The sequence below is a fragment of the Lepidothrix coronata genome, unplaced genomic scaffold (assembly GCF_001604755.1).
Source record: "Lepidothrix coronata isolate B3197 unplaced genomic scaffold, Lepidothrix_coronata-1.0 Scaffold205, whole genome shotgun sequence".
NCBI lineage: Eukaryota > Metazoa > Chordata > Aves > Passeriformes > Pipridae > Lepidothrix > Lepidothrix coronata.
Genome location: NW_016690385.1, coordinates 1,431,622 through 1,458,244, shown reverse-complemented (window position 1 = coordinate 1,458,244; position 26,623 = coordinate 1,431,622). Strand labels below are relative to the sequence as shown.

The 26,623-nt window shown below is 43.8% G+C and overlaps 1 protein-coding gene across 6 annotated transcripts in view; it reads left to right on the top strand.

The window, feature by feature from the left end:
• RAF1 (Raf-1 proto-oncogene, serine/threonine kinase) overlaps nt 1-26,623 on the top strand; it is a 67,379-nt gene that overhangs the window by 4,899 nt on the left and 35,857 nt on the right. For 2 of the 6 annotated variants that reach the window (XM_017832771.1, XM_017832770.1), the window contains exon 1: nt 25,194-25,274. The exons of 2 other annotated variants lie outside the window; for them this stretch is intronic. In XM_017832771.1, the coding sequence (XP_017688260.1) occupies nt 25,214-25,274 (61 nt within the window). In that variant the 5' untranslated portion in view covers nt 25,194-25,213. Of the gene's footprint in view, nt 1-24,381; nt 24,468-25,193; nt 25,275-26,623 lie in introns of those variants that run through there. 2 more of the 6 variants (XM_017832776.1, XM_017832774.1) reach the window with 2 other exon arrangements.

Sequence of the window (26,623 nt, the reverse complement as noted above, 5' to 3'; positions counted from 1 at the left end):
TGTGTTGGACCATGGAGCACACATTGTCCTCTGGTTTGAAGGAGTTTACAAGTTGATAGTAATGGCAAGTTATATTCCCAACTTCAATTCTACTGCATCCAAATCATTAACAGATGACCAATAATCAGGCTGTAGAAGAAAGAATAACAAAGTGCAAATGTAGTAAGGTTTCTTTTTCCCCAAAAAGTTATGTTACTGGGTTTTTCCCCTCTAAGCTCCAAAGCTATACTGCATTTCAGTTCACTGGCAGATATCTCACACTTCCTCAAAATCTGAAGCAGAAAGACTGGGATGAGTATTTGGGGCATTGTATGTTGGATTCCTGTGCCTGTAGTTTGGATTGTGCTGGGGTGTTCTGAGCTCCTTCCTCTGTCCAGGTGGGGGAACATCAGAACATTGCCTGTATTTCCTTCTAAGGACTCCATCATCCTCCTGGGAAAGCTGAAGGAGGGTGGTGGTGCCTTACAAACCTACAGTCAGGAGCAGCAGCTGCTGCAAAGCCAAAGGATGGGATGAGCCTTCCCAGGATGAACTGTGCTGCCTTTCCACTGCACTGCCCCATGTACGGACCTCCACTGCAGTCACACAGTTCTCCCACACAAGATGTGCTGGGCTTTATTTCCTTGTTAATCATTCTGCACAGGAGGTTTAATTGAGGAGCTGTTCATTTTGATACTCAGGCCGATATTAACTTTTGCAATCACTGAATACAGCACATTCAGCTTGACACTCCAGTTTAATACTTGCTCATTTTGATCCCAGAAGGTGTACAGTAGTCCCTGCTTAAAGAACCTCATGTCTGAGGATCCTTGGCTTGTTCCATCCTTGAATATTTCAAACCAGAAATCACTCTTTCCCCTTGCCTCGAATCTTTTTGCTACCCTGGAGTTATCAGTAGCAGGAAGTGTCAGGGGGTTAAGATAGAAACTTTCTTAGTTTGGAGGCTGCAGATAAAAATTCCAGAATTCTGTGGAAAGGTTTTATTCCATTCTATCTTTCCCCTTATTCATTTGCAGTACAAGAACAAAGTATAAGTAGTCCCATAAAGAATGTGGACTTTTATTGAGAGGGAAGAATACATCCCTGTGGTGCCTAAACACTCTGGTATGTGAAATGATTGTTTGGTTAGGAGAAGAAAAACAAAAAATGCAAAGTTTTGGCAAGCCCTGGCTTTTGCATGCCCCAAACCCCAAGTAGGCACCTGCACAAATATTGTTTGCATATAAATAAAACTGTGTACACAGGGGTGGAGAAAAAAAATCTAAGAGTTGAACCACTCTATAGAAATCAAGCCCCAACTCTCCCACTTTTACAGTATGTCGGTATTGAAATAATTTTTAAAGTAGCTGCATTAAAGGAAAAAAATAAACATTTTTGCTAAATGTTGACAGGTTCACACTCTGACACTGGGACTTTACAAGCACTTTTAACCAGTTGACTGAATTTTAAGCAGAGGTATTTTTAGCTGCACCTGTAGGTTGCTTTTGCTTTTATGAAGTGTCTACACACACCTCCAGCCTTCCAGCCACTGCATCCACATGTGATCAAAGCACCACTCGCAGAGAATCATCTCCCACAGCTCCTTGCCAACCAGCTGCGTGGAACAGATGATACCCACAAGATTTACAGTGTCCTTTTGTGTTCTAAAAGCAGGGAAGCTACAGGTGGGCGATGCAGGGCTCCTGCTGTTCCTCAGCAGAGCTCCCAGCCGTGTCCTCTGGGGCTGGCAAGGGATGTGGGGCTGTTCCTGAGCCCACCCTGCTTCCCACTGCTCACCAGGGTGTGTCATTTCCAACCCCACGGTGAACTGCAATGAGGGAAAAGTGCTTGAACTAAAAACATGTATTTATGCATACCAGGACAATGTTGTCTTAAGCTGAACTGAAATTGTCTTCCTGACCTCCAGCTCATTTTTTCTCACTTTTACTTCTTACCACATACATGGGAATAATTTTACTTTTTTTTACTAGGAAACTAGAACTTAATCTGTTTGTCTGCCAATTCACCAATACCTAAAACACCTGGCTAAAACTGAGTATCCTTCAGTAACTTTCATATGGAGAAGTATTTAACCTATTTTGTAGAAAATCTGTAGTGGATTTGAAATGAACCTGGTAGTTTTGAGAACTAAATGACATGGAACAGCTTTGGATACAGAAGTTTGAAACCTCAGGCAAAGGAAACAGTGCTGCTGTCCAGAGTAAAGGCCTTCTGTTATAAATCCCATCCTTTCTGTGCATTCCCAAAGCCAAACTTCAGGTACTTGGGATTGATTGTTTTTCTGGTGTCTTGTCTCCTTTCCCACCTGTGGGAGAAGGCAGAGGCCACGATGAAGGAATGGGCACCGGAACAGGAGCCAGAAGGAAGGAGAGCGTTTCTCCAAACGAGAAAAGGGAAAGAAGAGCTGGTAGTTTGGGAGTTTGTTAGTTTGTTATTTAGGTATTTTGGTAGTTTGGTATTTTAGTTCAACCCTTTTTTTGACCCATTGTCACTCCATGCTAATCTGCATTTAATACTGCAGCCTCTTCCCCACTTTCCCACGGGCTACACTTCTGAACAGCAGAATCTTTCCAAAGTGAGACAGTGGAAGACACTTTATTGTAATGCATTTGTCTGTGTGCAAAGTGCCAAATGCAAGAATAACCCCGATTTTGCACAATAGGGAAGAAAAAGTGGGTCAAGCTAAAGCTGCTGTACTGAATTGCTGAGCACCTGGAGCCAGTGGGGAGCAGCAGCAACTGCAGACTGAGGCTCTTGCCTTATTAAGTCAAGTCAACACTTGCTCAATGATCAGAATCTCTCCCAGTTTCAGTCTTGTGTTGGAGCTCAGAGGAGATTTCATGCAGACCTCACTGTTCTTATAAGAGCTAATAAACAGTATAAAAATGGAAGCATGAGAGATCTGTCTTGCCTGGGGATATTATTGAAACCTGGTTACATGTAAATTCATTCTTATTTGGTGATGGCAACTCCCAATCTGAAGTCACCTGTAGCAGGTGAAGAATTCCTTGTGTGTATCAGATATTTCATTTACCTTTGGGCAGATAGGAAGAAAAATTACAGGTTAGTTTGCTAGTTCAAAAGGGGGAAAAATGCATTGCAATTAGAGAGCCCATTACAGGCAGGAGATTAATACCTGCCAAGCTGCATTCTGGGATGCTGGGATCAGTTCCCAAGCCATCAGATGACATGCAGAAGATGCAGTAAGTGCAAGGCTTTGATTTAGAAATTATATACATAAATATATATACACACATATATTTTATCTGAGGGGAGATTGTAATCACCATTTAATCAAAGGTGCAGAAGCAACTCTGGTCTTCAGATTATATATTAAAGTTGGATACACGTTTATAAATCTTGTTTGTTGTTTTAAATGGTGGATATGGTTTTACCAAAATATATGGTTACTATCCCAAGAGAGCTGATGTCTTTACTGTCTGATAAATTGGTACCATGGTAGTTGTGAAAAGCATTTAAATACCACAGTTAATTTTACACACGGGCTGGAGACAGCTCTAACTCTTTGTGTGGAAACACAAGGTATATAAGAGACCCCTGTGACAGTTTTGTGTGCTCTTTGAACATATTGAGCTCATCCATTAAATAAACACAGCTTAGAAATAAGTAGGCAGATCTCGAAGCTTATGTGGCAGCTCTGACTCGAGCAACCAGAACCCAGGAACTTACCCAGTTCCTGCAGTAAATTTTCAAGCTGGGGGATGTACAGTCTCATGGCCATTTTATCTCTTCCTCTGCTCAGATGAACTCCTTCCACCCCTGTACTGAGTGGTAGGTGATGCTTTGAGAGTGTATGGGCACGTAAAAGAGGAGATTCCTGGAGCAATTTTATTCCTGAGAAAATACTACTAGATTGCATTACAGAAGTCAATGATCTTATGTACCGAGATTAAAAAAAATACAATTTGATAACTGCTTCTTTCTCCTACTGCAATTGAGGGATGCTCAAATTCATGATATGCTACTTTATTATTAAATTATTATTTTAAAATTTGTACAAGATTCAATTTATAAGATTCAAATCTGTCTAGAACCCAGATCAGTGTAGTTTTGTGTCTGTGAATGAATGCAGGGGGAATTTTCTCTAAAACTTTCTCTATGCTATCAATAAAAACCTTTCTCTGAGCACCCTCTGATACACAGGGCTCTGAGCTCATGTTGGGGGAGTTAAAGTAACCTGGTGCTCTGTTGTTTCCACATTGCTGCCCCTTTCTCCTGCACATCAGGAACAGCCAAGGGATGAGAGAGTGCAGCTGAACCATCTGAGACCTGAGCAGCTGCTGTACCAAGTGCTGCAGTCTAAAGGAAGTGTTTCTTCTGGCTCCAGAGGCCAGGGATGGCAGGAGAGCTCTGCAGCCAGGCAGCCCTCAGGTTCCAAATGCAGTTTGCAGTGCCCTGCCTGGCTGGTTAATGCCATTCCCACCTGCCAAATGAACCTGGGAGCACTAGCTGGGTGTGGAGCTGTGAGAACACCCCCAAACCTGGCTGAGTTCCCCCTAAACCACCCTTTCAGTCTCCCTGGCAGCTCCCTGGGTTTGATGGCTCTCCCACCTTGCCAGGGAGTGGCTCCCACGGTGTTTTCCAGCACCTTTCTGAACCTGCTTTCTCTCACAGGCTTTGTGTTGGATTCCTTCACTTACTGCCAAAAGCTCACAGGCCTTTCCTCAAAGTCTCAAAATCCCAAAGGAATGATTTGCCTGCCTTTTCTGTTCTTGCTTTGACCCGCTTCTCCTTGCAGACACAAAGCTGAGAGAAGGCAGTGCCAACCCCAGTTCCACCAGGATGTGCAAGCAAGCAATATTGGTTCGAGGGCTGGAGAATCTGTGCATTTCTGACTCACACCAGCAGATGCTACTCCTATTCAAAGCTGATTTGCTAACAAGGGCTTGTGGAAAGTTTGTTATTCACCAAAGAATTACTCAAATTCTTGAGTGCAGGCTAATGAAGAAGTACTGGTACATAAAGTTTTACATATTTAGGTCTTAATCAGAAACTCGTGCAATGTTGTCCAGATTCCAATGTGGTTGTTATACCACTTTTGTTAAGACTAAATAGATGCCATGGCACTGATATTCTGATCAGGATCATTGAAAATTGAAGGGATTACTGACTATAGTATTTATTTAGGGTCAAAGATATTACAGATGAACCATGGGGTCAGCAGGACCATCATTCTTTGATACAAGTGGTGAAATGTTTTGTGCTTCAAGTACCAGTGTAGCCTTCACACTAATACTTCTCATCCAGTGGCTGCCTCTTTTTCTGTCTTTTACACTCACCACACCTTACATGATTAACTATCAATTTATAAGAAAAATGTCACTTAATTCTATTGCACCCTGCCCGTTTGACTACGACAAACTGCACCATTCCCACCTTCCTGTATCCTGTGTCTCCAAATGTGAGTGGATGCATCCTCAGTAGAGATATTCTGCCTTCAAAAGACAGTTTTTTATTCTCCTGGTTTCAATTACACACTAAATTCTGAGATTATAAAAAGATATGATCTCATTGCTTAAGTGTCTCTGACCACTAGTGAATTAAAATTGGTTTTGCTTATTCAACAAGCAAAATGCAGCGTTTCACAGCTCTTTCGAACACACTTGTGGAATTCTTAATGCCATATTGGTAGCTGGTTGTGCTGGTTTTCCAAAAGGCCAGATGGGAAATGAAAACATACTGGCCATGTTACCAGAGCTGTGCTGGCCCCTCTTCTCTGCTACAGTAATCAGACAGAATATTCAAGTCAGTCTTTCAGCGTGTGTGTGGGAATTGTTGAGAAACTGGGAATTTACAGTGATGCTTGTCTTGTTTACAGCAACCCTTGTGCAAATGGTGACAAGAGACTGTCCAAGAAAAATGTATTTCACAAATCTGAGGGCAAATCCCTCTGCCCAGAGATGGAAATAGCCAGTAAATTCTGTGAGCAGTGGCTTCCTGACCAGTTTGTACATCACAAGCATCAAACCTCTTCCAGCATTATGTGTAGAGGGTGTATTGAACTCCCAGCAAAGGCTGTGTTAGAGGGACGTCTGCCTTTAATATTGTTACTTGTCTAGAGGTCAGTAAACCCAGCTGGAGTCATCTTAACCATGAATACCTGCAGTAGCCCCAGGGAATATGTACATATTAAAGCTGCTCTCCAGGATGACATTCATAATATCTATAATTTTAACTTGATCTACCTATACTAAAACTGACAGGGAGATGATGTGATCATGGCTTTCTTTGCATATATTGTAAGTATTCACATGAAAAAAGACTTATTTTGTGTCTGGTTTGAAGTAAGCACAAAGATAATACAAAACATTCAGATTTTCTTGTGTTCATATAATTTAACTGTTCAGAGTCACATAAGTTATCACTTGATGGGCCTTAAGATTCTGCTTCAGTGGAATTTATTAGACAATATCAAAAGCAAGAGAGCAAGTTAAGAATGAAACACAGCTTCCAATCTAAGTGCAGTGTTCAATGCTGAATTGTCCACAGAAATTGAAATTGCTTTCTAACGGGAAGTAGAAGATGTTAAATCTCATTCAGAAGTAGAAATTAGCCATTCACAGATCAAAATCTATTCATATGCAAAGACTATTCATCAGTAAATTGCAGCTGCTTTCAGATCAGTGTTAATTACTCACTATACCCTGAAAATAACTGCAAACCAGCAGGGGATGCTTATTTACATTTGTCAAGTTAATTACTTCTGTAAAAATGCATCTGTTGAATGACACTGATGAAGCTCATGATTTTCAAATTCCCTTGTCCTATACAGTTATTACTCAGAATATCTCCCTTCAGAAAAAGAACTCATCAAGAATCTTTTGACAAAATGCTTTTCCCTTGGAAAATGAGATTCAAACCCAAACGTTTTGCGTGGAAATCAATTTATTTTGGTGAAGCTTTTGTCAAGAAAGGTCTCAGTGTTCCAAGACAGTTTCTGGTTTAGATGAGACATCCCTTCGTTTCCAATTAGCAAATAGTTTAGGCCAACAGCTTGGGACAAAGTAAGTTCCAGGATTTTTCTCCTATTTCTGTGTATTTAAACCGAGTAAACCGGTTCCATCAGGAGAGACTGAAAGACTGATAAAAACCCAAACCCAGCCACCAAAGCTGGGTTAGGCTGTCCCACTTACTTCTGGCATAACCTGAGGACACAGCTTGTAGATTAGGACACAGCTTTACCCTTAATGTTTGTGCTGTTTTATTGACAAGCTTCAAAAGTGGTCTTGGCTTTATCCTCTAAAACTGCTTAGGGGGCTCTTCCTGCTTCCACCCTGTGATTAAGTAACTTCTAACCCAGAAAGAACTGTTCCAAATGCAGGTGAACTGTTACAGGACTCGAGCTGAGAAATAAGAGATATTCTATCATTACAGCTTAAATAAGTCTGGATTTCTCCTTTCAGAGAAAAGTAGTAAAAGAAATAAAATTTCCTTTAAAGCAGAAGCATCCTATTGAGCCTTTTGTATCCAGCACCACAGCAATCCTCATTTCTCAAGGGCTCTCAATTAGGTCTTTCTCTTCTAGCATTGTCCCCTTTTGTACTAAGCACGATCCAAAAGACCAGATTCCTCCTCTCTAGTATGCTTAGGGATAGGAAAACAAGTGGATCATAATTCATTTTCTCATTTCCTCTCATGGTCTACTCTTGGAGACATCATTAAAAAGAAGAAATTAAATCTCTTTTTTTATTTTTGGTGCATAGCATTCTGCCAGCTGTGTGTAGGCTCTCAGTGCTGAATAGCAGCAGAATACCCTCAACTATAAATCTGGTGCTAGTATTGCAAAATTAACCTCAGAAAGCACAGGCTGGGTCCCAGAATATCCTGAGGAAGAAAACGTCCACCACAGCAACAACAAAACCGAGAGAAGCCTACGGAGGGTGTGAGTGTGTATGTATTTATTTGATGATGTTGTGTCTGCACTGTTACCTGTTCCCCTAAATGTATGGAATGCCACTTGCCTCGGGCTACAGGCACTTCTGAAGCTGCCTGACCATACAGGCTGCCAGTCCCACTCCCTGCAGTCCCCTCTGAGCACACCCCTCACAGCACGGGGGAGCAGCTCTCACTTCTGCCCTGATTTACTCTTGCCCTTATTTCCATTCCTGGTCCTTGAGGGTTGCAATGAGCACCTGCTTTTACCACAGGCTTGAGCTGGTTTCTAGGCTGGAGTTCTCCAGGAATGCCTGGTGTTCTTCAGTCCAGGTCCATGCTGAGAGGGAGAGCAAAGCCCAGCTGACTGCAGGAATGACAGGGAGAAGGGCTGAGGGGGTGGCCTGCACTTCTGGGTACTTTCTGCTTCTTTTTTTCCTATAAAGGCTGTATTCATGATTCTGTTTCCCATTTAAAATCAGCTGAAAAAAAAATCATATCTAGTACTGAAAGCAAGCAAGGTCCATCTGCCTTGTGAATGATGACCTGTATCCCAGCAGATGGGGATAGCAGGGAGTCAAAGGAGATTTCCACAGACAGGGCTCAAAATGGTGTGAGCTGGAGCTGCTGGATTTCCAAAAGACAGGCTGGATCACAGAGCAGAATCATTCTCTGCCCAGTACAATCATGAGAATTAACACCACTTACTGTCAAAGTTCAAAGGAATTGGTCAGGGAATATCGTCTGTTCCTCAAGCGAGACAAGGTTATATTGTGGATGAGTCACATTGCTAAGGATACATGGAAGAATTTCCCTTTGCAGGATTAAACACGAAGTTGTTGTTATATGACTGGCTTCAGGAGATCAGAGCTTAATGGCAAGAAAAACTTGTATGTGGCCAGAGAATTCAAGATACATTCAAGATATATGTAACCTTTTATTTTGAACTTGCCACTGGAAATCTTCATACGCTTTCAAAAATAGATTTGGAAGCAATACTACTTGGTATTCTCCATGGTTCCTGGAATGTTGTACCTCAGTGGTGTTTAATTGTCTTTCCCATTAAAGATGAGTCCAAGTAAAAGAAAACTGCCTGTCACAGGACAGCTTGGAACTGAAGTGACCATCGCCTTTTTCTCTGGGGAACTTGCTGCTTTGTCATGGCATTTGCATTTCATACTTTTCAGACACTCACAATTTTGGATCAAATAGCCTCTATAAAATAATGTCAGAGGGTCTCCAACTACTGCAACATGACCTGAGTGTTCATTTCCCTTCTTTCACAGGCCATGGAGAAGACAGGGCTGCCAGCCAGGGAAGTGCAATGTTCATAGCATTGTAAGGCCATCTCAGTATGCTGAGAAGTGAGGAACTCCTAATTTTGGTTCTGTTTATGTTTTGGACAACAAAAGCAGACTGTTTATGCTACAAGTGAAACTTTTCCTAGGTAGACATGTGAGATTTTACAGATGTCTGGAACAAATGTACAAATGCTACAAGTGGTAAGGATGTGAAGAAAAAAAAACCTAAACTGAAATCAGAAGCAGCTTTTCCTAGTGGAAAAGGATATGCAAGTCTATGCTTTTGGAGAGCATGTCCTCCTCTGAGAAGTTTCTCTACTGGTTACTGAGCGTCTTTTTCCCCTCTTCATTCCCCATGGCAAAGAAGGGAGGCAGATGCCTCAGGTGCAGGAGCATGTTTCTGCAGGTGAGATGTTCTCCCACAGGTGTGAGGTTTCCTGGGCCTGCCTTCCATGCACACTTTGCCTCCGTGCCCAGCAGTGGAACAACACTTGTAGAGCTGGCTAGTGGCTGAAGGGAGAACTTTGTGCAACAAATCGTTCTGCTGTGGAGTAAATAGCTCTGTTTTCTATCTAGCGTGCTCTTTAATCCTTCCTCCTGTTCAAAGGGGGGGGTTTGTTGTTTTCTCACTCTTCATTAAGAGTTTCCAGTGTTAGTAAGCGTTGGAGATCTTTTCCTTGTCAGTATTCCAGTTACATCCAATGCTAGCAGGAATTCTGGCTTGTGAATGAGTGCATCCTTCACATAACCAGTGAACTGTGCCTCATACACAGTTGGAAGTGTTGAAAGACCAAGGGAAACGTGCCTGTTTCCACTTCAAGGACAGAGAATTGATGCATCAGGAACCTATGGACCCCTACTGAAGAAAGCATTTTCCAAATATGTTCCAAAATATTTGACCTGAGTTCTCATTACAGCAATACCCAGATGTCTTACGATGTTTAACTTATCTTTGCTTCCTCCTTTCTCACTGAGCATGGAAGTGTAAAGCAAGAACAAGGAGCCAGGGTGAAATTTGGAGGCTTTAACTGTCTCTAATGTCTCACAAGACAACCCCCGAGAGATTGCCTTTGCAGCTTGACTGCCCTTCCAGAGGCTCCAAAGCTCTCGGTGCTGCTTTGGGCATGGCCGGGGCATGTTCTGACCAGGGGTGGGTGGGCAGCCCCCAGAAGGGCAGCAGGGCTGGGGGCTCATGTGTGGGAGCTGCTCTGGAGTGGGCTCTTTCAGAGCCCTTCCCACACAGCCAAGCACATGGAATGTGCAAAACTGCAATTCCCCCCCAGTGTCACCGAGTCCTGTGACTTCCTTGAGTCATGTGAGGACGGGCATCATCTTGTGAGGATCTGAGAAGTTCCAGCCCCACTCTGGATGTCAGCCTCCGACAGGACAGGGTGCTCTGAAGTGCTGGTTCCCTCCTTGCTGTACCTTTAGGAGCAGCAGACACGGTAAGGCTGGGACAGGACACAGCTAACCCAGAGTGAGGGGTGGGGCTGAGAGAGCTCTGGAATTCCAGGGCAAGGAACCTTGAGAATGGTGGAAATTATGTGACAAATCCCCTTATCTCCTGGGGATAGAGAGGGAGAAGAAACAAATGAGCCTCCCCAGGGGACAGGGCTAATCCTTACACTTATTTCAGTGTAATCTCACAAGTTTGGTTTGATGCTTTTGAAGCTGCAGGTGTGGCTAAAGAAAGATGTTCCCTGTTACTGCTTCACACTTTTTTCTAACTGATTCCCACTATCACCAACAAGGTAATTTTGGCATTCTTGAAAATATCTCTCTTGCATTTTACTTAGAGCCAGTAAAGCATTTAAAATCTGCTTACATATATTTCAGTTACTCACCTGAGTGACTTGAGTCTTTCCTGTATTTGAGCCCTTCACTGCTTTAAACCCAAAGCCTTTCTAATCGTTGCTCATTATCATCTAAAATTTGCCATGATGTTGTTGTATGTATTTTTATTGTGCATTTTATCTTAAACCCACATGATTTCCTTATTAACACATAGATCTTTGAAGAGAATTAAATGGCATAAAGCATCACACTTGAATATTCAGGCACTCTAGAAGAGAAAGCTGGAATTAATGGAGCTGGATAATGAGTAACTTCAACAACCAGGAGCTACGACAGGCTCCAAAGCCAAATGAGGCCGTTGCTGAGCTCCTCACTGGAGGATGATGTGGTAGAAAGACAAAATAATTCAGAATCAATTTCTGGGCTCATTTAAACTCGAGAGCAGTTCTAAAAGATGGACCTGGTGACTCATGTGCAGCTCATAGCAGGGCCACTTTTTTGTTTGTTTTTTCCTAAAGGAGATTCTAAAACTTTTTTTTCTTTCCTTTTCTGGCCATAATCCATGCTGGCAGGAGCAATAGTTCTCTCCTGTGGTTTGAAATATCCCCTTGGCCCATGATCTCATGCACCAGGGCACACGGAGTGATGCTCTTTGCTGCCATCAGTGTGTACAGCTACTAATTTTCTTTAACCATTCACAGCTCAGCACTGGGGTGTTTTCCAGTATTTTCTAATGGAAGTCTCTGAAGTTGTTGTATTTTTTTTCTGGCTTCCTTAGAATTATTTTAGGATTATATTTTTATACTTCAGACTTTGGAAAACATTATCCTGGAGCGTATTGCTGTGGGAATGGGAGTGCAGGCTGGCAAAACTGCAATGCCAGCCACTGCCCTTTGCTGCACCCCAGATTTCCTGGGGGCCTTTTTTTGACAAGAACATGTGGTAGAAAAGCAACAGAGCAAAAATCCTTCATGTTTGGGAAGTCGTGAGGACAGAAGCTCCCGGTGGGATTGCTGAGCACTCCCCTGCCTGTCCTGTCCTCAGACAGGAGCAATGCAGTGGCTCTGTGATGGTGCATCTCATCAGAGGAACTTTTCCAGGACTGAAGGTCTTCCCTCCCCTCACACCTCTGGGATGCTCTGCCATGTTATGCCAAGGTCGGATTTTCCTGCCGTGGGATAGTCTTGGAGCATCAGGAGTGTAGGGATAAGTGCTGCCCCTGCCCTGAGCCCCTGCACTAGAGCTGCCCTTTAGGTTGTTTTGTGGGGTTTTTTTTCCTAGAGTTTTGCTGAATATAATTTTTTCAGGTTAAAAAAAATAAGGATTTATTCCATGTTGTCATTACATCACTCCATGTGACTCCTTCCTTTGGGGGCTATTTTTGTAGCCTGTGGTGATATCACTGAGTTCCTAGAATCAAGATGATGATAAATTTTAACACACAACATTTATTTATTTAGGGAACTTCTGTATTTTTTGACTGCAGAGTTCCTCATTTTACTTCTCTTTTGAGCCTGGCTTTCTGTAAGCTGTCTGTTTACCATGTTGGGTGGAGTCTGCTCTAATTTCCAGAATACCTGCATGGGAAAATATTATTTCTCTTTCCTCTCCCCATTCCCATTCTGTTTTTTTCCCCTCACGTATTTATTTATTTACTTACTTACCTATTTGTGAGAAGTCTGGGATGTGTGCTTTAAACTTGCTTTTTAAAAACATGTTGCACACTTCCATGGTGCTTTGTTTTGCCAAGTAAAGTGCTATATGTAAACAAAAGCTCTGAGTCCACCATCCTTTTATATATTCTATGTACTTTTACTCACCTTATAACACCCCAGATGTTTCTTTAATCCTTTAATACCTGTCAAGGATTTTCAAGTTATTTGCAGGATTTTTGTAAATACTGAACAGCTTTTTAACCCTGCAAATTAAACTAGATGCTTTTTCTGCTTCACTGTAAAAACTTATTCTAAGTATTTTAATGTCACATTGCTATTTTTTCCCCTCTGGTTTCTGGTGTTGGAGAAACAACCGTGTATTTATCCTACCTAATCAAACAAAGCTCAAGCACAGCAATACATCACTCTGCAGAGTTTTGTGAAGGAACAAGAGCAGCACTAAAGCTGAGCCATAACAGTTCTGAAAAACCCAGGCTGTCCTGGATTAGCAGATCAGGGTTCTGATAACTGGGGAACATCTGGAGAATAGATCTGGATCTAAATCTCGTGTCCTAAATACTTTTCAGATTAGAAGATGCACATGATTTAGACTGTAAGTAATGTATATCAGTGCTGGATTACTCATTCTGCTTGGTCAGACTGAGATTAGTCAGACCCTGCACTTAGGGCACATTTTGGAGACTGACAATCTGCCCAGTGGGTGTTGGACTAAGGAAAGGGGTCAACTATACTGTCAGGATGGGAATCAAGCACAGTCAGATCAGCACAGATCAGAAATAGGATAGGGATGAAAATGTCCTGAAATTACTTAACTAAGATGCTGTCACTTAAAAGTGACAAACTGTGATAATATTTTTGTCATATTGGCTGCATTTTGTAAAAGTAGAAATTAATTTAAAAACAACTGTCTATGTACCTTTTTGGTGGAAATTTGCTGCATATTTCTATAACACTTCATGTACTTGCTGCATGTAGTAAAACATTAAGATCAGTGTTTTAATATTTCAGAGATGCTTGTAAATTGAAATCTGGTTTAGAGCTTAAAGATGCTATTTTAGAGGCTCAACATAATCTACTGACTTTAATTTAAAAAAAAGGCTCTGGTGTTTCAAATATAAAATCATAGCAAGGTGAACACAAATCCCAAAAGGCATAGAATGCACAGAAAATGCACAGAAACAGAAAATTTGCCTCTAATTCAGGAAAACCTTTCATTGACTGCTACAACATTGGGGGGTCATAGCAGGGGAAAACACTTTCCAGTTTATTTACAGCACTTTTCCTAATCATCCATCCCTGGATTTGTGGTGCTTTGATAGGAAATGCCCACGAATGCCCAGCAGAGTTCCTACTTCCTGAGTTTGCCTAATTCTTACTCAAATCTTTTTAGTCCCTATGAGATGACTATCTAGACATGAGAGAGGTATTTGTCCTATGAAAATAACTTTATTTTTTCTGTCATCCTCTCCCCAGCTGAAGAGTCCTAATGCAGTGAGTTGCTCATCATGGTTTATATCTCTACAAATCCCTGCTGCTCTTTGCTGTTCCTCTTGATTTTGTTCCATCCATATTGTGGCACAGGAACAGACCTGTGTGCTGTGTTCCAAATGTGGGCACATCCTTCCTTTATACAGTGCAGCAAACACTCTCCTCTGCTTTGTTCTCATCTCTCAGCCTGAATTCCTGACATTGTTTCTTGTTTTAACCATTGCTGAGCACTGAGCTGGTGTTTTTAGGGAGCTGTTCCCTGTAAATCCCACATCTCTTTATCTGGTTGTCAAGAGCTGAAGCAGAACCCCTGACTGATAACACACCACATAGGCTGTCTTTGGCTAGACTGTTGCTTTGCATCCACTTGCATAAGATGTAACCTACTATTTCATAAGCTAATATTGTGCTTTTTCAATGTCGGTGTTTTAGTCTCAAGTATCTTGAAAAATGGTGTTTATCAGCAAACTTTCTTGCCTTCCTATTTAGTCCTGTTGTTGTTTTTTTATAACCTTTTGAAGAAGTCATATGGGCTTTCTTCAAACCAGGTAACACCTGTAGAGTAAGAGGTAAATTCATTATAATGTATGTGGAATTTATGAACAATAGACCAAAAAAACCATTTAACAGCTTCAGATCTGAACGTGTATAATAATATTGCTCATGTCAGCGCCATAAACAGCTAAGTCAGGAGGAATGGCTTTGGAGATATATTTTGCATATGCAAAAGATACTCTTTCTGGGATCACAGAGTTTCCAACTGCTCCGGCTGCAGTTTCACACAGCAAATAACTGGCTCTGTAGGCTGCTGCCAAACGGGGAGATTCCAGTCCCTGCACTACCCAGCCTTCCTGCTCCTTCCCTGGCCTTGCTCAAGGAGCTCTGGGGTTGTGAGATTAGTCATGAAAACATCAAACCCTGACTCACCCTGCGGTGTCATGACTCGATCAGTGTGAGAGGGGGCAGAAACGTGCAGCTGGGGCTCCAAGGGAAAAGGGAAAAGGCAGCAGGATATAATTAGGCTGTTCCAGGGACTGTGCCATTGCACCTCAGCCTGAAAGCACAGCAGTGCTCCTGCTTCTTGTTTAGAGAGGAGAACACGGAGGGTCACAGAACTTGGTTTCTCCCTGTAGCAAATGCTTTGATGCAGGGAGGAACTGGAACCTTTGACAAAACCCCTGAACTGCTTGTCTGCACTATCAGAGCTGTGACTTGCTTGGAGCACATCATCTGTGACGAGGTGGGTGCTCACACTGCTCCTGCTGGAAGTGAAAGCGTCTGGAAATTCAGCCAAAAAACGAAAGTTCTCTAATGAAATATGAAGTCTGACTCAGTCAATCTGTCTGACAGTGTTTAATTCTAGCAAGAATAATTTGCCAAACCTTTTTAGCTTAATTCCGGAGCTTCCATGAATCACAAACCCCCCTGCAATCTCCTAATCATGAGTGGCTGAGTGGAGCTGGCATTCCCGGCGGGAAGGCTCCCTGCCTGGCTGGCATTCCGGGTGGGAAGCTCCCCGGGTGGCACACACGGCAGGAGCGCAGGGCTGGCACAGCCCCGGGAGGGCAGGGCAGCGGCACAAGGCACACGGGGGTTGGGGCTCCCGATGGAATATCCATGAGAAATCACAATAACAAGTTCAGGGGTAAGCTTAAAAATAAAGCAGTTTAGGCTGTTGGAAGAGAGATGTTAATGTAACTGAAAGCAACCGAGTAGCATCAACAGCTTCCACGCTGACATCCCTAATGACAGCCATTGATTTTCAAGTGCTAATGAAGACCAAGGCTGCTACTGCCTTGTAGTAAATAGTTGTGGCAAGAATAGTATTTATATGGTTTATTGCTTTGAAAGTTTTCTACTGCATTAAGTTATTGTGAAAGAATAATTGCATATTCTCTCCTTCTGTGATGAAAGTTTTCTTGGAACTGCTATTCCTTGGATGAGGAATGCAGTATTCAATGTGAAAACTACCTATTTTTATAGGTAGTAGAAAATAACTGCTAATTTTAATAGCCTGCATAAAGGATTATTTATAATACTGCTCAACTTTGGCTACCTAGGATTTTATACCCTTGTCAAGTCTTCCTTTATAAACATTAGTTTAAGTATTTTTTTCAAAGCCTGCACAGGTTTCTGCCCCAGCAGAACAATCCCATTTACTCAGGATTAGTAAATTATACAGTTCTAGCTACTTCCAAGTGGTGCTTTCTTACCAAGAATTGAACTGCAAAGTAAAGGTAATTAGGGCACATTGGCTTCTTGCCAAATTCCAAGGCAGGCTCCCTTGGCAAAGCATCATCCCAAAGGTTTCGTGGGAGTTCTTCTGCAGCAGTTCCACTTTCCTCTAGGAAAAGCTATTTTATGGCAAAGGAGCCTTGGTGATTCCTCCCTCTTGCCTGTTCCATGATTTATTGTTGCATATCACTGCCCAGCAGTGGCACATTTTGTGTAAATTCCTTCCATTAGTCACAAAGCCACATAAACAGCTTGGAGCTTTCCTTAGAGAATTCTGAACTTCCTGCAAAAACAAGCATCAAAAAGCTACCAGGAAAACTAACCAAAGACTTTTAATCACTTGAGTATATTTCCTATCCCTAAGAGAAACCAGGATTTTCCAAGTGTTTAAGTTAAATAATCAAGCGAATTACATGGCCTGTATTAAACTAAATAAATCTATGACTATATTATATGGGCTGTATTGTGTCAAATATGAGAACAAATCTCATTTCTTACCCATACTCAAAGACTTCCTAGGATTGCTCCAGAAATGGGAATTCTTCTTTTATCTTTGGATGACTTAGATGTGAGATTTCATTGTGGTTTTCAAATGCAGGAACTCGCTGCCATCCCTCTTTTTGATGAGTGGCAGCTTCTCAGCTCCCATGTTTTAAACATAAAGCACTGGCTAACACATGTGCACAGTAACTCTTGAACTTCTGCTTGGTTTTTATCCTCCATCTCCAAATTCCATGCCAGATCTCGCCTTCCTACATCTCTGAGCTCTGTGAAGATGGGTAGAATAGCACAATTGTAGGAGTTAAAGGGGGAAGTGAGTGATTATACACAGAGTTATAAAAGAAAACGTTCTCAGGAATATGCTTTACTATGAAAGCACTAAAAGTCTGAGGTTAGACCTTTGTTTTTAATGGAAATATCCTGAACTCTACCAGACATGAACAAAGCAGGTGCGAAATATTATTTTACCTTATAATATATTTCATTTATGATAATATATAAGGCATCATATTTGAAATAGTATGGAAATTTGCTTATAAAAATGCCATTTTTATTTTGATCAAACTATGTTTATAATCCTCAATACTTATTTAAGAATAAGTGTAGTCGACCATATGTTATTCAATGCTAAACAAAGCCTTGGGAGAGGGGGGAAAAAGGCAAATAAGTTTGCTTGATTCTTGTCAGCCAAGAGCGTGACCCTACTCGAAAACTTGATAAATCAAAATCCTTTACTTGAGGAAATAGTTTGTTGCTTTCTACTGAATGTTTCAACCAAGTATTTAGTTACAATAGCTAATTTTGAAGTCCCTTACCCTGAAAGCTACAAAAAGTCAAATAATTTACCCACAGAGCGCTGGGTCAAACCATCTGAAGACCTCATGCACCAACATAAGATCTCTTTGGTCATACTGGTCCTTATTCTCAAGAGTAAGGCTTTCACAAGGGGAGGAAAAATCCCCCTTGGTTTGTTTTCCAAAGACAGCCTTAAAAGAGGTGTCTCTGTCGGGGTGTCCTGGGGAGATGTCTCAGCGGTTGATCCTCCTCCGATGCCTTGGAGTTCCACCCTCCTTGCCCCAGGAAAGGTTTGGCTTTACTGCAATTCCAGAACCCTCAGAGAGCACCCCTGCCTGTAACACTGCAAGGAACACTCTGGCTGGAATTAAGGTAATAGTATGGCACGTATGTAAGAATTAACAGGGGGTGTGTTGTGGTCATCACACCGCCATTGGAATTCTAAGTAAATACACATTACATACTGGCCACAAAAAAATCCTTATTCCTTTCCCTCCATCCAACGTTGTACGTGTTAAGGGAAAAAATACCCTTCTTTTCACTTGCTGTCTAGAAGCTGGTATGTGAGCACAGAACCAGTTACTCTAACTCACCAAGATGTTAGCAGTGCTCACTTTGTGAAAAACAAGGCTTTAGCGTGCCTTAGACTTTGCTTTTTTTGGTATTTATTTGGCCTTACTATCAAATGAAATGGATGTCTCAGCAATAATGTTTCAGCAGTTACTGAAGTTCTTATGTCACTGTTCCATTCCTGTGAAAGGCAGAAGAAAGGCTTACATAATCTGCTGCCAATGCAAGGCTTCTGTCTCCATCAGAAATAGGTTTGAAGTTAAGGAATGTCTGAATAAATTAAGCTGAACACATCTGAGTATTAGATATATATCTCCAAAGTATTAAAAATACGCAGGTACAGCCAGACATGTCAACACTCATTTCTCTGCAATTGCTGAGAGATTTAACAAATCTCCTAACGCAGCACACTGGGGTTCTGATGAGCTACAGCAAGAGACCTGTATGTTTGCATTCCTTTGACCTGATGTCTTGGCTAATTACTGCTCAGGTAATTTACTTGTTTTGCTCATAGCATTGTTTTGGGTTTTTATTATCTTGCAGAAAGAAATTAAAAAAAGTTCTTACAAAAATAAGACCAAAACGAACATCATCCTGGATTAGCAGCTTTATTCATAGTTGAGTTTTCTATTGTAGCAAAAGCAGACCCTGATGCATATTATCAGCCTGATTACCACTGTCCAGTCTGAGAAATGAATGTGCAACAACAGAAAAGCCTTAACAATTGACATGGAACATCTGACAGAAACATCCCCCACCTTTATAATCAGAGGCCAAATGAGCCATATACATATGCAATTGTTGTTAAAAATAGCACAGCTTCACTGGTGTATCAGCCCAGAGCTGCACTGGGGAACCCCCCCTGCCTCTGCTGGGGGCAGAGCTGTGCCCATGAGCCCAGGCTGGATTTCCCCCAGCACCTCAGGCTGGCCCTGATGCTCTGTACCAGCCTGCTTGGGACAACTCACACTGGCACGGACACCGAGCTCAGCTCAGTGACAGAACTCTTCCCTGCTGTCACGTTAGCACACTGCTTCTGAAGCTCTGTGCTTGCAACATGATTTTTAATTGTCAGGCCCCTCCAAGCACAAATTGCTGCCTAGCACATGGAGGTACAAAGTATCCCAGGCTGGCTCAAGCACGGCTGTATTGCCAAAGGGAATGCAGCCTTTGATCACCTATCTTTGTTTAGCTGAATGCCTGAGATGAACTTGAAAGACAATGGATAAATAGGCTTGTGCTGAAAGCCAGAGACCTTTTGTCTTTCTTTGCACAGATTTTTCTAACAGAACCCAGAACGTGAGAGTTCCATTTCTCTCAGTGCATGAATGTGTGCACATGGCTAAAATGGACTTTTCATTTGTCCTCTTGCTCCCTCCGTTGAACTCTTGAATGGTGCAGGTATTTATAACCTTAGACCTACACGCTAATTAGCCTGGTGTTACCTGGGAATAGCAGTTGGACAGATTCACTGGCTGGGCTGCTTCGGGCTCCCTTGTCTCCAAAATCTCCCTTGGATAAAAGCCCTGTAACTTCAGGGAGAATGAGTGTTTCTGTGCACAGTGCAAACACATGACAACGGGAGCAGAGCTATAAAAAAACCAGTTTGTCTTTTTTTATGAAGAAACATAACAAATGTGATTTAAGAAAGATAAAGTTTATATATTTTTCAGATATAGTCTGATACACATGTGCACATACTCACAGCCTCCCGTTTTACCTCCTGCTGATCCAGCACTCATGATTCCTCACAGAAAAGTGACATTTTCCTGTCATCCTGGGGTACATTATTGCAGTGAGCAACTTGTAGACAATCTAAGTATTGAACACAGCTCAGTTACCACACTAGAAGCTGTCCGTGCACAGGAAAAATCCTGCATAGCTGAAGGTCCCACCAAATCTGGCGATCAGTCCTTCCTGAGGCTCTGTATCAGGTGTAATTGCTTTGCTGCAGAAGATGTTTTTACTATATATTCAGCTCAGGTTCTTAAAATGTTTGTCAGGAAAGAGTTGTTTCTGCTTTGCTATTTTTAAACTGTAGTACCTAGCTCTGAATAGATTTTATTGTGGTTAGACTTTTTCAGAAAGTCAAAATAAACCCAATAAACCAGTCTGGTTAGGTTTCAAAAATAGAATACATGTATAAATCAAAGTGCTGTATTTATTGTCTCTACAGTAGGAATGACTGCTCAAGTATACACAAATTGTAGCCTAGATTTTTAATTTTTTAAATTGTTTTCTCCCCCTGTTGAAGCTCCAAGAGAGCTTGTTCAGGCTGAGTTTTTATTCACTGTGCAGGTGGCACCCATCAGGTCAGCATCTCCACATTGAATTTATAAAACATTCATCTAAAATTATTTTCGTGCTGTGACACTCTCAGTACACAGTGCTATAGCAACTGCCTTGGTGCGTTTGTCCTGTGCTCCTCTTTGAAGCTTCCTAAATTCTGTGTGTGACGAAAGGAATGTCGCCCAGATTCTCAATCCCTCCGTCGGGAATGTAACTGCAGCCCCTCCAACATATTTCCAGCTCTGGGGAAAACCACCGCGCCGGTGGCCTAAGAAAATACACCTTTCCCTCTATTGTCAGACACGATTTCACAGAGGCCACTTGGAGCCCCCGTGGCTTTGGGGATGTTTTCTGTCGGGTTGTTGTGGTTGCCAAACCAAGGGCCCTCAGGGTGTGGAGCAGCACGGGGGCAGTGCCCGTGGCTGGGCTCGGGGACAGCTGGGTGCGGGCAGGGCACAGCTCCGGCCACGGCACAGCTCCTTCGGACACCGGGAGAGAGGGAAATCCCGGGAGGGAGTCCCGCCAAGGAGTATCCGCAGTTCAGGAAAGGCACTGGGCTGCCTTGCTGGAGAGGAGTGGGAGGGAAGGGGCCGGGAAGGCAGTGCCCCTGGGTGTTCCTAGAAGCAAAGGGCAGGGCACTGAAAGTGAAGCAGCAGGACAGCTCTGCTGCCCCTGGATAACCGGGCACACACCGGATAGCTGTGATACCGGGAACTACCGGCTGGACACTGGGACAGGGCTTCTTGGAAGTTGTAAGAATGTTTCACGTAAGATTATCATGACATTATTTTTTTTTTCAGTAAGAGATTATTGTTTGCTGTTTATAGAGCTGCACTCCCAGAATAATTTAATTAGTGCAAGGCTTAATGAAAAGCTGTTTCAATTTTACTCTGAAGTGTTCCCACACAAACTGGTATTGAAAAGCTATATAACTGATGCTTTCATCAAACATTTTTATTGTTAATTTTGTAGAAAGACAGCCAAGAACCATGTAGGGATGAACACCTAATAGATTATAGTACTAGAGATGAAACTAGTTTTGGAAGAATATGCAATAGAGGATAATATTCCTCTATGGAATAGTGTAACTTTTTTAGATAAATATATTTCTTAAATGAAAAGAGTTAAAGCAGTGAAAAGGAAGAAGAGGAAAAATGAAGATAGTAACTTTAACTTAGATATAGAATGAAGCAGTGATCAGGTGAGGCACGTACTGCAGCCAGCCCAACAGCAACCACTTTTAGCTGGATATGGATAAAATCAAAAGTTGAGAATTTTTTTCAGGACAAACCAGCAAAAATAATTAATGTGAACAGACTGTGCTATGGTTTTTATTCCAGCAAAACAAATTTACTTATTCTTAACAGCTTTATATGTCCTGTTGTTATAAAGTAATTTATGCAATTTGAATTCTCAATGCATGAAAAAACCCAAACTATAAATTATATTTCCAACCCTCTTCTTTGAACACTTCAGTGACACAGGCAAATAATAAAGTCTTTCAGCCGAATGATAAAGTATAAATAGTTTATGCACGATCATAACAAACTAGAGATTCCTTATTTGGCTTTTCTTTTAGGTTGCAAATGCTTATGTTCAAGGCCATTTTCTTCATGGCCTCTGTACACTGGACTTCTTTTGTATCTAACTTGACTTAAACTAAGCAATGTTCTCTTAATCAAAAAAGAAAATCTCATGGGAGAATAAGAGAATGACTTGCAGCACATATCAACCTGGCATGCAGAGGGACAAAGCTTGGACTGTGGCTCAGGGGGAAGAACCCTGGATAAAGTGGCAAAGTTTCTCTATAGTAATCCTTGGCTTGAGGAGTCAGGGAGTAAGATTTGATACCCCAAATTCCACAATGAACTGTGTATATACATTTCTCCTTTCCTCCAGCCAGCATTCCACTCCTAATTCTTGCTACTCATTCTTCTGAGGCTCACAGCTATGTCATGTAATGAGGAGACAACTAAGTTACACCATGCCACTTCAAATATTTGATACTCTTGGAGAATCCCCAGGTAACGACAGTTAAGTGGGCTGGGAATTCAGGAATATTGCACGGAGCAAACTGAACCACCACAAATGAGGAAAGGTTTAACTTTTACGGCTCCTTTTCAGCAGCCAGAATTGAAACTCTGCTCCAAGATGCTCACGGGGGATCATCCCTCTCGTTTTCAGCTGCGAGCAAACCGGGGTCTGGGGAGCTGGGATGGCTCTGCCTGGGTGAGATACCCACTGGAGGAAAGGGAATGAATTCCCAGGCTACAGCCACCAGGCAGATTGCTCAAGATAATGGTTGCTGTCCCTAACTCAGCCTGGCCCAGCCCCCATGGTTCTCATTCCCCTTCAAATCACTCCTCAAGCTGCTTTTTGTACAGGCAGAAAACCCCTCAGAGGGTGCAAATGTCAGATGGGATTGTGTGCCTGGACAAATGGAAGTCCAATACCTGGACATTCACACCCCAGACATCTAAGCACAAGCACAAACCAGGTCAGACTCAGGAAGAATGGTGAGAATTTTCAGTTTATTTTGGAAAGTTTGTTCCATTTTTGTTTTCCTTCTACATTAGAGCTGCCTTGTTTCAGTCTCTTTGATTGGTTTCCTTGTTTGCTTTTCTTCTTATTTCTTGTAATTATTGTATTTCTTTGCATGTGCCACATTGTTTAACTCTCTGAAATTTGGCTTGCTTTCCTCCCGACCAGTGTTTATTTGTTCCAGATACAATCCTTGATCCTTCTACCCTTTTCAAAGAAACTTTATGAAAAGTCTTTATCAAAACCACCTCTTCTTGAGGTGGATGTCCCTCCTTCTTTTACCTCTTTCTTTTTAAGCTCCTCAGGGCAGGTACTTATATTTTACATTACAATATTTTAAGATCCTTTTGCATGTTTTTCTAAAGTCTGTACTACTTTCTACCACGTTACAGGGATTTGCTTAGTCCAAAACCATACGAATATTTATTGTACCCACTGCCTCCAGTTTATTTGTTTCTCAGATACATGGCTATGACTCCTGTTAAAGTCAGATAAATAAACAGTGTCTGTGCATCACAGGACTTCTTCAGTATAAACGAGACACTTAAAAGGAAAGTTACTCTATAGGAATTTGAAAAGGATGATTCACATGTTTAAATGTTGTCCTTGGTAGGCACTGTCTTGGTCTGGATTTGGTTTTCTGGGTTTTTTTGGTAGGTCTGAGCCCAGAGCAATGGGGAAGAGGAAAACAAGAGAAGGAGCTCTTTTTTTAAGAGCAAGGCTGAAATCTCCATGTGGTCTGTCTTGTGAAAGAGTGCTACAAAAAGCTTAAATATTTATTTTATAAATATCCTCTAAATTGAAGGCTTTATTACACTGGAATAAGTGGTAACTTTTAGAACATATGGGGATAAAACACTGAATCACAGCATCCTAAAGACACGGAAACTTGTGTTTCAGCCTTCCAGAGCTCCTGGCTGTCACCCCCATTTCAATCTCCTATTACTTGGCACCCACATTTCTTCCTGCAGGGCACCAGTATCTAAAGATTCTGTATGTTTGGAGATTTTTTTCTCATTTCGTGCTTAGGAGAGGCAAACCCAACAGTGCTGTTTTTTTCCTTGCCCTTGCCATGCCTCTGTGAGGTTAATGTGACTTTAGCTGGACTCAAGTCTTAGTTTATATCAGAATAAACCTTCTGCTGTAGAGAAATCCCAACTAAGGCTGAGAGAAGTTTGCTGGAGGCTCTTTTTAGAGAAATGCTTATTTAATTACCAATTAATGGAACTGACATGACTGTAAATGCAAACATGCATGCTCCTTAAGAACAGTTCTAGGAGAGATGTTCTCCTTTGCAGTGGCTGTCCTTGGGAGCTGCGTTTTGGGGTGATAAATCCCCCGTTCACCACTTGATGTGCCGTGCTGGACGTTTTCAAAGCTAAAAGTGAGTTCGTGGAGCACTGGGAGTTCCAGCCAGAGCCCTTTGGTATCCCAACTTTTCCATGGAGCCTGTCCCGAGTTACACGAGGATCGCTGCCTGACGGCTGTTCCCTGTCTCCTCCAGGAAAAGAGCTCGCACGCTGGTTTTTTTATTATTTTTTTTTTTTTAAATTTCTCCTGCGATCCCTTTCCCAGCAGCGCACACCCCACCCCTCGGATCGCACCGCCCCTTGGGGCGCGCTGCCCGTTCCCCGCAGAGCCGGGCTCTGCCCTGCACAGGTAGGACGAGGTGTGTGCCCTGCAGGACTGGGGGCTGTCCCGGGCCCACACCGCGGCTCAGGCGCTGCCGATGGCCCCGGTTAGTTAATTAATTCATTAATTAATTGTCAAATTCCTGAGGGGCTCAGCCGAGGCAGGGCTAAGTGGGAGGCCGGTCAGGGAGCTGAGGGGGACGCTCTGAGGGGAGCGAGGGGAGGCGGCACGGCTCGGGCCCGCTCCATCCCCCGGCAGCGCTCATCCCCCGCGCCAGGTCGGTTCCTGGGGCAGGCTGGAGGCGCGGCGGCGGCGAGATCCCCTCAGAATCCCCCCCATCCCCTCGGGATCCCGTCCCTCCATCCCCTCCCTCTGCCGCTCCCAAATGGCGGCGGCGCCGATCGAGCGCTCGGCGCTCCCCGGCGGGCCGGGGCGGAGCGGGCGGGCCGGGCGGCGCAGGACGGCGCGCCGAGCGCCGAGCGGGCGGGGCGGGGATAAATGTCTGCGGGGCGCGGGGCCGCCATTTTCTGTGAGCGCCGAGCGAGCGGCGCCGGCGCAGGTACGGCGAGGCCGGGCACGGCCGGGGGGCGCCGGGCCGGGTGCGGGCGGGGAGCGCCGCGGCCGGCACAGGTACGGCCTGGCGGGGCCGGGCAGGGGCGGGGAGCGCCAGGCCGGGTATGCGTACGGGCGGGGAGCGCCGGGGCCGAGCGGGGCACAGCGCCCGCGCTCCCTCTGTCTGCGGGTCCCCTTCCCGCGGGGCCGCCGCTCCGCGCTCGGCCCCGGGCGCGCTGAGCCGGCCGTGAGGGCGGGCAGGCGCTCGGCCCCGACAGGCGCCTGGGGAGGAGCGGCAGGAGCGAACGGGGCGCGGAGCCCGTGGCGGCAGGGTCGGCCGGAGCGAGGGGCCGGGCCGGGCCGGGCCGGGCCAGGGGAACGGGGCTGCGGCCGGGCCGCCGCCTGTCAGCGAAGCGGAGGGGCTCGGGCGGAACATCCGCAGCCCTGGAGCTGTGCCCGGACTAGGGCATGAGCGGGGGGAAGCTGGAACACCTGGAGCCGTGCCTTGTCCAGGGGAGATGAGCATCCCGCAGACCGGGAGCCCTGTCCTGTCCCTGAGAGGGAGAGCAGTGGGCATCCCTCGCACCGGGATCTGTGCCCTGTCCAGGGGGAAGAGCAGGACGATGAGTATCCCGCCCCCCTGGAGCCGTGCCCTGTGCAGAGGGGATGGGCAGGGGGCACCTGGAACAGCCGGAGCCGTGCCCTGTCAGGGGGATGGGCAGGGGGATGAGCATCCCGCCCCCCGGAGCCGTGCCCTGCCCACAGCGGTGGCTGTGCTGGCCCGGCCTGCTCGTGTCCAGCTGCAGCTTTGTCCCTCCTGCGCTTCCAGGGGGCTCCCTGACCCTCCTGTCACTGCGATCCACAGGCTGCTGTAGGTTGTCATAGGTGAGCAAAACAAGGATCTGTAGTGGAGCAAAACTCAGATTCCTCCAAAACCAAACCAGCTTAAAATATATGAAAACAGTTTTGTACAAAAGACTTATAAGATGTCTTCTAATGCTTCTGGAAAAGTCAGCTCTAGATACTGCCTAAAGGATCACTGCATAGTGTCAAACCAGGGTGTAATTTGAAGGGTATTCTTGTTCTTTAGGATATGTCTGCAGTGTTGGTGCAGAAGGAAAGACTGACATGGGGAATGCGAGAGTTAATTTGAGGCAGTTCAGTTAAATCTCTTCTGTGGTCACCCATTCAGAATGGAAGTGGCTTTAATTTGGTTTGTCTTAATGAACATTTTCTGTAGGCAATCCCTAGGGCTACAATTTATCTTGAAAGAGGTATGGATCTGGATGTGTGTTCATGACATGGATAGTTAATGTAGTAAGCAATTTAATGTTAGATTATTAAATCAGAAGTGAA